At 38.6% G+C, this 15,072-nt stretch overlaps 1 protein-coding gene across 1 annotated transcript in view; it reads right to left on the bottom strand.

Annotated features, from left to right (window-relative positions):
- The window catches only part of LOC142338546 (uncharacterized), a 139,996-nt gene that overhangs the window by 109,866 nt on the left and 15,058 nt on the right, over positions 1 to 15,072 (bottom strand). The window contains exon 3 of the mRNA XM_075388335.1: positions 4,667 to 4,877. Coding sequence (XP_075244450.1) covers positions 4,667 to 4,877 — 211 coding nt within the window. The remainder of the gene's footprint in view (positions 1 to 4,666; positions 4,878 to 15,072) is intronic.

Here is a 15,072-nt window from a genome sequence, read left to right as displayed (position 1 = left end):
CTTTTACAGACAGCGTTCTTCAAGAAGGCGACTTCCGTAGACAGTATAACCCCCTGCAGCAGATCACTAGAAAGCCAGATCTAGTGATGTGCAAAAGAACAGGCATGGTTCATAGGTGGCATCATCTGCAAGAATAATGCAGTTCTAGATGATCCGTTCCAGATGAAGGCAGACTACTACCATGTTCCTGAAGTGGTACAAGATGTGATGTGCAGGACTCAGGCTCGAAGTGTGACATTTGACGCCCTGATGATAAACTGGCACAGGGAAATGGCACAGAACACAGACGTGGCACCTCCTCTGGAACCTGGACCTGAAGAAGAGTAACCTCCAACTGCTCATCGTGAGGTGTCTTGAGATCGGCCAGGACGTTCCAGCAGTGGAAGAGGAGCGAATTCACAAAGCGGTCACGGCTCACCGATGACGATGGCTAGAGAACCGCAAGGATCTAGCCACCTGAAGCACACAATGATAGTGTTCACAAACTCTGGTTCGCATACATTCGTATGCCAATCCACTCACTGATAACTCTTTGTATACGTTGATGTGATATTTAAATAATTTATTAATATTATGTATTGATGTCTATCTTTTATACAGAGAGAGAATTTGGTCTTTCCAAAAAAATACCGACCTTATTTAAGAAAATCTTCAAATCAACAAAATATCACTTTTAAGAGCTCTTTTATAGCGCAAAAATTTATTTCAGGCCAATTTAGGACTGCAAAAAATTTTGATTTTTTTGTGAAAATTTGAAATTTTAATGTTTTGACCTCATAATGGCTAGGTGGAAAAACTGAAGTCAGCATAAAATCACTTTTGATTGCACTTTAATAGCGCAAAATCCATTTCAGACCATTTTAGGATTTCGAAAACCTGAAAAAAAATCGAAAAAGTTTTTGAAAATTTTGAATTTTTTTGAAGTTTGTGGGCTTTAATATTTTTAACGCGAAATTTTTCCTATTACCACTAAAGTCATATAGTCGGGGAGTCTGGCCAGACCAGAATTGTTTTCTCATCTCTACAGTAACTATTTCAACAAGCGCAAGTCGTCTTTGCTTGTAGGGTGGGTCCAGACCCCACCCTCTACAAGAACCCATGTCGACTAAAGTTCTGATTTCTTTCGAAATGTAAATTTCCTCAAGTTTCACCAAGAGTCTACACGGGACTGCTGAAACTTAAAAAAAAATTTCATTTCGAAAGAGATCAGGATTTTGGACGACTTGGGTTCTTGTAGGGGGGAATCCGCCCCCCCCCCTCCTCCAAGCATATGGCAAATTGCTATACTACTCATAGTAAAGTGCTATATAACGACATCGAAGTTCTATTTTGGAGATACAAAAAACTTGGGGTTGAGACAGGCATGGGTCATAGATGGCATAATCTGCAGTGATAATGCAGTCCTAGATGACCAGTTCCGGATGAAGGCAGACTACTACCATGTTCCTGAAGTGGAAAAAGATGTGATGTTCAGGACTCAGGCTCAAAGTGTGACATTTGACGCCCTGGCCATGAACTGGCGTGAGTCAATGGCACACAAGACGTGGTATCTTCTCTGGAACCTGGGCTTGAAGAAGAGTCACCTCCAACTGCTCATCTTGAGGTGTCTTGAGATCGGCCAGGACGTTCCAGCAGTGGAAGAGGAGCGAATTCACAAAGCGGTCACGGCTCACCGATGACGATGGCTAGAGAACCGCAAGGATCTAGCCACCTGAAGCACACAATGATAGTGTTCACAAACTCTGGTTCGCATACATTCGTATGCCAATCCACTCACTGATAACTCTTTGTATACGTTGATGTGATATTTAAATAATTTATTAATATTATGTATTGATGTCTTTCTTTTATACAGAGAGAGAATTTGGTCTTTCCAAAAAAATACCGACCTTATTTAAGAAAATCTTCAAATCAACAAAATATCACTTTTAAGAGCTCTTTTATAGCGCAAAAATTTATTTCAGGCCAATTTAGGACTGCAAAAAATTTTGATTTTTTTGTGAAAATTTGAAATTTTAATGTTTTGACCTCATAATGGCTAGGTGGAAAAACTGAAGTCAGCATAAAATCACTTTTGATTGCACTTTAATAGCGCAAAATCCATTTCAGACCATTTTAGGATTTCGAAAACCTGAAAAAAAATCGAAAAAGTTTTTGAAAATTTTGAATTTTTTTGAAGTTTGTGGGCTTTAATATTTTTAACGCGAAATTTTTCCTATTACCACTAAAGTCATATAGTCGGGGAGTCTGGCCAGACCAGAATTGTTTTCTCATCTCTACAGTAACTATTTCAACAAGCGCAAGTCGTCTTTGCTTGTAGGGTGGGTCCAGACCCCACCCTCTACAAGAACCCATGTCGACTAAAGTTCTGATTTCTTTCGAAATGTAAATTTCCTCAAGTTTCACCAAGAGTCTACACGGGACTGCTGAAACTTAAAAAAATTTTCATTTCGAAAGAGATCAGGATTTTGGACGACTTGGGTTCTTGTAGGGGGGAATCCGCCCCCCCCCCCCTCCTCCAAGCATATGGCAAATTGCTATACTACTCATAGTAAAGTGCTATATAACGACATCGAAGTTCTATTTTGGAGATACAAAAAACTTGGGGTTGAGACAGGCATGGGTCATAGATGGCATAATCTGCAGTGATAATGCAGTCCTAGATGACCAGTTCCGGATGAAGGCAGACTACTACCATGTTCCTGAAGTGGAAAAAGATGTGATGTTCAGGACTCAGGCTCAAAGTGTGACATTTGACGCCCTGGCCATGAACTGGCGTGAGTCAATGGCACACAAGACGTGGTATCTTCTCTGGAACCTGGGCCTGAAGAAGAGTCACCTCCAACTGCTCATCTTGAGGTGTCTTGAGATCAGCCAGGACGTTCCAGCAGTGGAAGAGGGGTGGATTCACACAATGAAAGTGTTCAAAAATCCCGGCTCGCATGTATTCGTATGCCAATCCAATCACTGACATCTCTTTGTATATGTTGATAAGATATGTAAAAATTTTATTAATATTATGTATTGATGTCTATCTTTTATACAGAGAGAGAATGTAGTGTTTGCAAAAAATAGCAAATTTTTCTAAGAAAATCTCCAAGTCAAAAAAATATCACTTTTGAGAGCTCTTTTATAGCGCAAAATTCATTTCAGACCACTTTAGGATTTCAAAAAACTGAAAAAAAGTTTTGAAAATTCTGAAATTTTTTGAAGTTTTGAAGCCTTTAATATTTGTAACGGGAAAATTTTCCTATTACCACTGAAGTCATATAGTCGGGGAGACTAACCAGCTCAGAAGAGTTTTTTCCTGTTTACAGTAACCACTTCAACAAGCGCAAGTTGCCTTTGCTTGTAGGTGGGGGGTCCGGACCCCGCCCGGGTCGATAAAAAATCGGAAATATATGTAAGATAAGCGGTAAAAAGTTGGTTTTTTCACCGCAAATTTCATACATAATTTTGCAGTAAAATGCGGTGAAGACGCTGAAATTATGTAAGTTCACCGCTAGAGTAAGCGGTGGACATACAAAAATTCACCAAATTTCACCGCTTACTGCAAGTTTCCGTCCTTGACGGATTCGAACCACTCACCTCCTGCATATCAGCCACTTATTCTTCCACTGCACCACTTCTTACTAAAGTCTTGCGTATTTGTTCTGAAATTAAATAAAATTCACTTTCCCTTATGTAAAACATAAGCATAAAATTTTTGTACGATAAGCGGTGAAATGCGGTGAATGCGGTGAAATTATGTAAGTTCACCACTTAATCTAGTGGTGAAATTACCTAAATTCACCGCTTAAAAAGGTTTCAAAAAGATGTATGATTATTGGTGGGTAAAATTTCCGTGCCTCTTTTAATAAATGTATCTTAACTTCGTTCAACAAAAAGACAATTCGAAACGTTTTCTAGGCGGTGAATTTGTCTTATTTCACCACTAAGTCAAGCGGTGAATTTTTGTAATTTCATTGCGGTCTTTCTAAGCGGTGAGAATATGCAATTTCACCTCTAAATTCAGCAGTGAATTTATGTAATTTCACCGCATTCACTGCTGTTCCCACACAATTTTAACACTTTTTTTCTGAGCGCCGAATATATGTAATTTCATCGCATTCACCGCTTATCTTACATAATCTGGACAATTGTTTTCAAAGCGGTAAAATTATGTAATTTTACCGCTAAATTCAGCGGTAAAATTGAGTAATTTCAACGCTATCAGGCTATAAATGTTTTTTGTGATTTTTGTAATTTCACCGCACTCATTGCTTATCTTACAAAATTTTCCGCATTCACCGCGTATCTTACATAATTTTGCGTTGAATGGCGGTGATACCTCGACCCGGGCACCCCCTACAAAAACTCAAGTCGACTAAAATCCTGATTTCTTTAGAAATGGAAATTGCTTCAAGTTTCAGCAGTTGGTATGGCACCAAGAGTCTACACGGGACTGCTGAAACTTGAACAAAGTTTCATTTCGAAAGAAATCAGGATTTTGGTCGACTTTAGTTCTTGTAGGGGGGATCCGGACCCCCCCATTCATATGGCAATATGCTATACTACTCATAGTAAAGTGCTATCTAACGACATATAAATTCTATTTTGGGAATACAAAAAACTGGGGTTGAGACAGAAAAGAGAAGTGAAAGCAAAGTAAAAAGCTCATCATTACGTGTACAAACGTATGCAAATCCTGGACAACCAGTTTTGTTTCCTTCACCCTGCACTTCGACAACTTTGGGAACCCAGTCGACGAACTGTCCAGGCAGCAACCCGGCTACATAAACAAGGTCGTCGATGCTGAACTCTCCAGACAACAATATATTTCCCGGACATGAAATAACGTTCTGTCGAGAGCGATCGAGGCACTCGTAGTCAATCACCTAATACAAAAACGCACAAGTGAACATTGTTGAGAACTACAGTACACACTAAAAATCTCTCGTGTGAAATCAAACAATTTTTTCTCGTGTGATGAAAAATCACACAATTTTTTGTGTGAATTAATGTATAAGGAAATGAAGCAATTTTTATAGAAAATACAGGTGCTTTCCTCGTCCCAATTTCAATAAAAACAGAAGGCTGATCTATCAATGATAATTTTATGCTACAAATGTATGCTATAAATTTACAATTTTGTAAAGGAGAATTCAACAACCCGGTTAAGGTTTGTTTGATTCCGTAAGGATCTTATAAGATTCCATACTGTCCATACTAAATTTCATATGTTGCAACACTTATTTTTGTTAGTTGCACTTGCTTTAAACGCTTTAAAGAATTAAATGCTTTATGCTTAAGGAGTATTCAAGCTCAAAAGGAAACAAGTGTTTGTGATAAAATCAGATGAAATTATGATTTCATAGTTCAAATCACGTGATAATCTATTGTTGCATTTGTTGAAGAAGACATCTAGAATTGAAATTTTGAAGCTCCTGAAATATGAAGGTCAAAAGGTTGTTTACCGCAACATTACCCGGCCTCCTTGAACGAGTTCAAATGAAAAGAAATATTGAAGTCACTTGAGACCATTTGACACAAGACATTTTACAGAAAACATTTTGATGAGGAAAATGTTTTCTGAAAATTCATTGTTGCTTGCCTTGATGTTGTTTGTTGCTTGCCTTGATGAGACCATTTGACACAAGACATTTTACAGAAAACATTTTGATGAGGAAAATGTTTTCTGAAAATTCATTGTTGCTTGCCTTGATGTCACCGTCGTCGTCGTAGTCGTCATCGTCGTAGTCATCATCATCGCCTTTGTCGTCGTCATCAACATCATCCTCATGGCCATTATCATCAGGATCATCATCATCATCATTGTGATCATCATTGTCATTGCCTTCATGAGGGTGAATGATTAACAATTAGCGTGAAAGTTTTCAAGTTATTGGTCGCTAATGTTTATGACTTGAATATTGATTGTTCATTGTCTAGGGAACGCTTATATTCTGGTCTTGTTGTATTGAAGTTGGTTGTGCTGCTGACTTTTCAATCCTCATCCATTGAGTCATCCGCTGTCTTCCATTTGGGTGACTGAGATTCTGGTTTTTCCTTCTCCAATGGAAGAAGTTGGCTTACTGGACGTAAGTAGAGTCCTGTTTGAGTTCTAACTTGGAAGACTCGCACTATCTTGTCATTTCCGCCGAAAATTTCTGTAATCCTTGCCAGTGGCCACAACATTGGAGGCGTAATGTCTTCATTGATGAGAACAATGTCATTGACGGCGTACTGTTGCTTGTTATCGTGCCATTTTGGCCTTTAGTGTTGTCAAGTAGTAAAGAGACCATTTTTTTGCAAAACTGTCTGACAATGTTGTTGATGCTTTTGAACCCTCTGTTCAGTGTCCGGTTGTCTTCTTGAGATGGCTCCGGCAAAGCTGTTAGAGCCGGTCCAATGAAAAATTGAGCAAGTGTTAGTGCTGAGGGGTCATTGTCATCGCTGGAGGAGCTTTCAGCGGGCGACGATTGAGAATGGCCCGCCATTGAGTGATCAAGAGTGTGAAGTTCTCACAAGATATCTTTGTTGTCCCACAGTCCTGTAAAAATTTATTTTATTGGATCTTCATTGAATTTATTGCGGCTTCAAAGAGACCTCAGTGACGTTTCAGTGGACTAATTGTCAACCAGTTTCGCTACTGGCCCCGTAATGAAGGCATCAACCAGTTCCTTGAATTCTCTGTCCATTAATAATTTCTGAAACTCAATTGCTCCCTGAGTTCCAATTATTTTCCTTGAGTTGTCACTATAAAATTTTTGGACAGTCCACGTCGTGCTGTAAATCGTTTTCTGGCGTCCAGACTGTCCTATTTAGTCACCGTTGTTTCTGTTTCCATATAAACGGCCTTTGTGTTGAAACATACAAAAAGGCCAACGTTGGTCTTCTTCTATTTTCCGCTGCTGTCTTTTGTGCTGAAAGGTCCACAGTAGTCCAAACCAGTGTGAGTGAAAGTAAATGATGAAAGAACACAGATTCTGTTGGCGGATCTCACATTTGTGGTTGAAGAATCCTGGTGTCTTGGCAAATGCAGGGCTTGCAGTTGTAAACAATTTTTTTAACAGCTGATAGTCCTCCAGTTATCCAAGTTGTTTGTCGAAGATAAAATAATCTTAACTGTTGACCTCAATGTAAGTTCCTTTGCATGAGCTTCCCGAATCAGAAGCACTGTGATTGGCGAATCTTTGGGAGCCACGATAGGAAAATTCTTGTCAAAGGTGTATGGCGAATTTGCTAGTCGTCCGCCCACGCGAACAACTTTATTGTCTTTGTCGCATAACGGAGAATGTTTGGAAAGTCTTCCTCTTTTTGGTTAGAGCTTTCTTTGTCGTTTTGTGGCACTGTTGTTTAATTTTTGTGCATTCGTACCTACATGTTGCTCCAATCCGTTGGAACTTGTTGGTTTATCTAAATTATCTAATTGAGCAGTACCAAGCTTACCTACCTCAATCTTAACAATTTTGCCTACCTCAACCTTACAAGCCTTACCTGCCTCAACCTTACCAACTTTACCTACCTTAACCTTACTAACTTCAACCTCACCAAATTTATCTAGCTCAACGTAACCAATGGGTTTATGACAATACATTGTCCGAACTGTTGTTACCTCTCCCATCTGTCATTGATGAAGATGATTGACTAACAATGGCATCAAACTCTTGCAAGCACAACTTTTGAATCAGACTATATATGGCAATACGTCCATGATAAATATCTGAAGAGCTGAGCTGACGAAATGATTGAAATTCATTTGCTGTTGCAGCTTCCGACATTTTTTGTTGACATCGTTTTGATGATAGGCTCCTCTTCTTTGAGTAGCATTTGAAATCAGATTTTGTTGGATCTGTTCTGCTGGCAAAAGTCTTCTGGCTTTGTTGTTTAGCCCTCCGGTTGAATTTTTTGACATAATATAAAAAATTCGAACCAGTTTCCCAAATGAGGATATTCGCCGAAGTAGCTGAACTATTGAGTTGTTCTCCTGAGTAACAACAATTGTCATTTGCTTCAGTGTTTCTTTTTGCACTTCAGTATTTACTGCTGGCCGATCTTTCTGAATTGATTCCGCCTTTGGCCAATAATCATCGGTTTTATTCTAGCCAGTGGGGCCCATTTCACCAAAGGCTTTGTTTGGCTAGTTTTGCGGCTGAGATCCCTCGTGATGCGCAATCAGCAGAATTTTCCTCCGTCGGCACAAAATTGGAATTGCTGGATGAAATGATGTTTTGAATTTTTGCAACACGGTTGGCAACGAATGTCTTCCACTTTCTTGGATAGTCTTGCAGCCAAGCAAGTGTTACGGTTGAATCTGTCCAAGCGCACATCTTTGGTGTCGGGAAACGTTGATTGCTCAAAGATGATGATACCGCTTCCACCAAATTGGCTCCAAGAAGTGCAAAATTTCAATCGGAGAACGCACAAGCTCCTTATTGGTGCAACAATAGTTTTTGCAGTCAACATCCTTGTGTTATCCGATCCGGCGAAAGATTGTCGTTTATACACAACTGCGGCGTAGGCTGTAGTTAATGCATCACAGAAGACGTGAAGTTCATTGTCCGAAGATGCTGGTGATATTGAGACTAAGTTTCTGGGCAGTGTAATAATTTCTAATTCCCTCAGTTGATCTCTGAGTTGGCTGTAATGTTGCTGAACGCCTTTCGACAAAGTTTTGTTCCCATCTATGTCGGTCCATCCAAAGCAGTTGTACAAAAGACTTGAACTGTATTGTTGTAGGCGATTGCCAACCCAAAGAATCAGAGAGCCGGGTGACTTCGGACAGTATTTCGCGTTTTGTAGATGGTGTCTTTTTGTCCAGTTTTGCTATGAAACTGAAGTGGTCTGGATTTGGGTTCCACTTATCGCCTAAAGTTTTTTTACTCTAGTCTTCGCTTTTAATTGTCATCTCGTCGGTAGTTTCTTGAAAATTTGCAGGTAATCTTTCAACAAGTTCTGGGTTACTTGAAGTCCATTTGCGAAAGTCAGACCCTGCCTCTGAAAGAACTGCAATGATTGACTCCTGCAGTTTCATTGCCTTTTCCAGATCGAGTGATCCCGTCAACAAGTCGACGTAAATGTCTGTCATGACTCCTAGCTGTACATTTTTGTCCGTAACATCTTCCGCTAAAACCTGTAATGGACGAACAGAATGGAACGCAGTTGCATTTGTCTGTACATTTCAGCATCTTTCTGCATCTTGGATCCCAACAGCAGTCAATCATTCAAAAAAAATCCACTGGTAGTCTTCGCTGAACCATCAAAGACGACATGAAGCTTCGTAATTGTACTTGAGTCTTTGAACACTCAGTGATGGCTGAGATAATAGTTGTCCTCTGTTGGTAGTAGCATTTCTTTTGCGGGTGCTTCTTCCCTGTGTCCTATCTTAATGAACTCCTGGATGAACTCGTTGTGTCTTCTGTACAGATCAGGTTATTTTTGAAGTCTACGAAATAGACTTATAAGTCTTCGTCGAGCGTCATGCTGTGAATCCCCAGTTCTCCATTTTCTCTCTTAAACGGCAGTTCTATGATGAATCTTTCTACATGGTTTATTCGTGTGGCTGACTTGAAGTGTTCTTCACATCTTTTTTTGTCGGTCAGATGTTTAGTTGAAGGCACTACCTCGATTTCTCAAAAATGCTTCAAATTGTCTTCAAATGACGACACAAAGCAGGTCTGCAAACTGGATGAATTGAAAGTTTGCACATTTTTGCGTCCGATTCCTAACCAATCGAATACTGAGAGTTGATAAGTAACGAAGATGTTTGGTTCTTTCAGTCGATTGGTCCCAACTATCAAGTCTTTGCAGTGTCCAGCTCCAATGATGAGATCACTTGGTCGGGCTTGTTAAAGTCGGGATCAGCCAACTGTATTTCTTTTACTGTCTCCCAATTGTCTGTGTTGATGTACCTTGAAGGAAAATCGTTTGTCTTTTTTGTCAAAACTGACGCGTCAATGATAATTGGTGCTTTGTTTTTGGTTGAAGGCAAAGATCAACAAATGCGCGACTAGCTGAGATATCATTTGCTCCGAATCCAAAAACATGAGTATTGTGCATCTCTATCTTTAGCTGAAGTCTTTCTACTGCAACTTCAGCTAGAAGATTAACCTGAGATGCAGAGTCCAGAATTGCTCGCAGGTATACGATTACTCCTTGGACTTTAACAGGAACAATTGGTTTTTGCAGAAAATTTTCCTGTGTCTTGTCTTCATGGGTGAGGGCTGCTGTTATCTTTTGATCAATTGTTATTGGTTCTTTATTACTGCTTGAAGCTCCAGATGTAACATTTTCCCGTTCCCCTGCGCTGGCTTTGCGGCTGTTTTCAAACAATTTTTTCATTTGATTGCTGACTTGATGCGCATCTTCTCGATGCAACAAAGTGTGATGCTGTCATCCACATTGGTGGCATGAAAAAGCTTCGCGGTTTTCTGCTTGGTGTCCTGGTTGTAGACAATTGAAACAAAGTCCTTTGATTTCGGTCAGCTGGGCTTGCCCATTGACACCTAAACCTTTGAAATTCCCACATTTGAAAATTCGGTGTTCCTCTTCACAACATTTGCATTGCTGATTGGTTATCATGACATGAATGTGAAGTTGTCTCTGTGCATGATTTTGTTGCGAGTGCAATTGTTTTTTGGTATTTGATGAACTGTTGCTTGGTGCTGCTGCCTTCAAGGCTTGAACACGCTCCTCCAGGAAATTCTTTAGTTCCTGATAGGTCGGTAGTTTTTTCCCCTTTGAAGAAAATTTCCTGAACTTTTGTGTTCCGGTGGGCAGTTTATCTGCAATCAAGTAGATAAAAAAGGGGTCCTGATGCTCACCTGGTTGTCTCATGATCCGAAGAGAGAGAAAGTCTGCGCTCCTCCGTTGTGTCGACAAGTTTTCGTAATTCCAGCGTGTTTTAATTTGAAAGTGGTCGATTGGAGACAATTTCATGGATGAGGGTTCGCCATATTAATTTTTTGTTGTCATATCGGTTTTGAAAAATTTCCATTGCAACATCAAAGTTGTCGTCGGTAATTAAAGTTCGCATCTTCGAAGCTTCTCCTTTCACTGATGACTTCAGGTACTGTAATCTCAAACTGCTTGCCAATTGATCGTTATCTATTACTGCTCCCTTCAAGCGATCGAAAAACGAGATCCAGTCTAAGCAGTTTTCGGAAAAACTGGGCAAGTCGAGCTTCGGCAGATTGATGTTCTGCTTATTTCTCGAAATCGTGGTGCTTCTGCATATTTTTCGAAATCGGCTGCAAATGAGCTCTCTTGTGACAAGTGTCGTCTTTCGCTGAACAAGCCGATGTACCTAATCGATGTTTTGGCATATCGGGTAATCTTACTCCTCTGTCTCAACTATCTGCTGTAGTCGGATAAGGTCGTTTTCTTTGAGAAGTGTAAAAGGTTTTTTCATTATGCCGTCTGTTTCATTGTAGCGTTTTGTTGCTGCTCCTTTGTGGGCTCCAGGCGACTCTCGAAGACGTACTAGATTTTCTGGCATGTTTATGATATGATGTTGTCTAACTGTTCTTTGCTTTGGTCTCGACGCTGTTTTTATTTGCATTCTTTGTTTGTATTCTTTGTCTTTATCTGTTGCCGTAATATTTTTTGTGGCTAAAAGCTCAAAAATCAAGTTAAAACAGCGTAAATGTTGTAAAGATAGTGTTGCATCTATCCCCCAGCAAAAGTGCGGCAAGTTTTAACGCGCGAAGTAAGACTTAGTACTTTAGTGGGCAAGGTAAGTCCAAAGCCGAGTTGTCGGATGAGAACTAGAGAGAGATTGACTTCCCCTGAAGTCATCCCAAAAAATGCAGAATCTTGAGCATACAGTTACCCCACAAGATTAGCTCTACCGGGTCCCTTGGTTAGGTTAATCAACCTAGTTATACAAGTTAATCAACTTGAATAACAAGTGGGGGGATGATGGTATCTAGTAGGAGCCCGGCTTTCAATTTCCCTTTAAGTTTTCCCTTTTTAGGTTATGAACGAATTTTTGAGAAATTGAATGCTTTGGGTGCTTACTGCTTCGCATATTTTACGCTTATCCTATGGTTTGGCGGACTTTTAAATGTGGCCGCGCTTGTTTTTGTTAATTAGACCTCTTTAAACGCTTTAAAGACTTAAATTCTTAATGCTTAAGAAGAACTCAAGCTCAAAAGGAAACAAGTGTTTGTGACAAAATCAGGTGAAATTATGATTTATTAGTTCAATTCACGTGGTAATGTATTGTTGAATTGCTTGAGGAAGTCATCTAAAATTGAAGTTTTGAAGCTCTTGATGAATGAAGGTCAAAAATTTGTTTACCGTAACACCCTATTACAATCCTACTATGAGACCAAAGATATCTGAGAAGCACCGAAGCATTCATACAGAACGGTAGCTCTATTTCTTTCTTTGATGTTTCCACGTCTATAAAACGAAAATACGCAGGCCGTTTTACGCATCAACTTATTGGAACTGAATCTTTAACAACTACTGAAATTCTTTTACTGATCAAAAACAAATGAAATGAACTTCTTTTTTTTCTGTAAATTTTTCACTGGACAATGGAAAAAACCGACGCTGAAGATGTGGCCAATGCTATGGTGAGTAAAAACAACTCACAAACATCACAAGAACAACAGCTACAAACGGAAGTATTTAGGCTTCGTAAAACTATTGTTAAACAACACCAAAAAATTGAAGGGCTAACAAAAAACCAGAAAAAGTTGAACGATAACCTCAGAGCACAGGAACGGTTCCCAACAAAAGATAACGTTTAAATCGTTAACCCCCATTTGATACTCGAAATGTACAGGATTTTACCCTCGAAACATTAAAATTTTTTGATAAACTTCTCGGAAGGTACCTGGAGAGACCCAGAATCAAAGCTTGTCATTTTGTAGCGGGTCACCTGAAGTACAACAATATGCCTACTGTCATTTGCAAGTTCAACTATTTTGCAGACCAAAATAAAAAAAATTTTAAGAAAAGGCTAGACTTACGAAACAAGAAACACTCAATCAATGGAAACCTTATCTACATAAAGGAGCCACTCACTAAGTGTGAGACTCAAATCAAAGCAGAGGCTACAAAACGCAACCTAATTACAACAACACACAAGGGAATTGTTCCGTTATCAATGCAAACAACAAACCAAAACCTCAATTTTTTCGGCTGAAAGAAATAAAAGACTTAGACTTAAACAAGGTCACAACCATTAAAAAACTTAATGTTAGAGACGATGATGTAGACATCAGATCTCCCGCTGCCAAACGACAAAAATGGTAGACAAATAAATTAAGATTTTGAAAACGAAAACTGAAACCTATTACTCGTTCTTGATTCATGTTGAAATGTGCTTTCTGTTACCATAACTCAAAATTTCCTATAATGTTCAACCGGAAGAAAAATTATTTTGTTAGGATTCTAAATATTAGTATTAGTATTGCACCTGACGCTACAGAAAACCACCAGCTGGTTATACTCTTTGGTTAGCAAAGTTCTCTGTCCTTAAGTCTGCTTGTAACTGCCCCAAGTAGTCAAGTTTTTGAAAAGACAGGGTTAAGGTGAAACAAAACTTGTGCTCATTGCTTTTCTGGTCCTGTGATTTTCGACTATTAATCTGATGAAAGTCTGACTTTTGCTTTTGTTTTGCGTTTTTTTTTTCTTTCTTTCTTATTTTTAAATCATTTGTACACTTTTGACATTGTCTGGCGGCCTGCGTAGCTAGTTAGTTAATTAGTTAAAGGTTTAACTTTTATCCAAAAACATATCAAACGGTTTCCAAATCAGGCTTCAAAACATTCGTTCTCTAACCAAAAATTTCAATGAACTACAAGTGTTGCTAGAAATCTTAGATGAGAAACTGTCGGAAATCTGTCTGACGAAAATTTGGCTCCCTCGAGAAGGTCACTTTTGTAACTTGCATGTATATGCCTCCAAACACAGTTAACACTGAAACTCATACAAAAACTGAAAGTTATGTTGACAGTTTTTTAAAAGAACTGCAATCTTCTTTCAATATCGTCATTGTTGACTTTAAAATAGATTTTTTAGAGAACAATCAAAAGCGAGCGACGTTGAAGGAAATTATGAAAAGTAGTTGTATGAAAAAAATTGACAAAAATTTGATTACGCGAGAAACTGAACGCTGAAAATCAAACATAGACATCTTTCTTAGCAATTTTACAGCGGAATTAAAAGTTTTAAAAACTCTTGTGACTATAGCTTTTCAAACATAACTTATGTATATCTCTCGTCATTATTCTGTGTTTCATGGTTTTCAGACGGTGACACAGACGGAAAGAAATTTTGAATACATCACTTCAAGAAATTGGCAAAAACTTAAAAATATCTTCCTAATTGAAAAAAAGTTTCCGCTCTGAGTCATAAAATACCAAACTGGAAAGTGGTGAGCAATTCAAGACAATTGATAACAAGCTTTAGGAGCTTGAAAAATTACTATCATCAGTTTTGAACAGATATCTACCCAAGAAAGTGGTAGAAAAATGAAAACCATCTCAGATGGGTTGATAATTAATTGAGAAAGGAAACTGCACAAAGAAATAGAATGTTCGGAGAATTTAAGAGAACGAAAACAGTTGAGGCCAAAAAAAAGTCAACAGATTAACGTAAAAAAGTTAAACTAATGGCAAAATTAAAAATGAAACAATCTAATCATAAAATAATAGAAAAGCATGCAGCAATATCAAACCTTCTAGTACGGAGCAAACTAATTGTACGTTTTTACATTTAGGTAAAGTTTTGACATTATTGACAGAAAAATCCTGCGTAAAAAGTGAAAAATGAATGGATTGAGGTCATGTAAATACCACTTTGAGATCATATTTGAAAAATAGGAAACAATTGGTACATTCTGGACAAAGGAAGTCGCAAATGACACAAACCAAATACTGGGTACCACAAGAATCTATAACAGGCCTACTTCTTTTAATTGTTTTCATAAATAATTTGAAATTGAAAAGCGCATACTCGATTTTAATTTTCAATACCAATGATACTGCAGTTTAAACTATATCAAATAAAACATATGCTCGTCACGAACATCAAAAGATCTTATCCCAAACAGAAAACTTGATAATTTTGGACAAA

This window comes from Convolutriloba macropyga, chromosome 4, assembly GCF_964194025.1.
Source record: "Convolutriloba macropyga chromosome 4, txConMacr16.3, whole genome shotgun sequence".
NCBI classification, from domain to species: domain Eukaryota; kingdom Metazoa; phylum Xenacoelomorpha; order Acoela; family Convolutidae; genus Convolutriloba; species Convolutriloba macropyga.
This window is presented reverse-complemented; position numbering and strand designations above follow the sequence as displayed.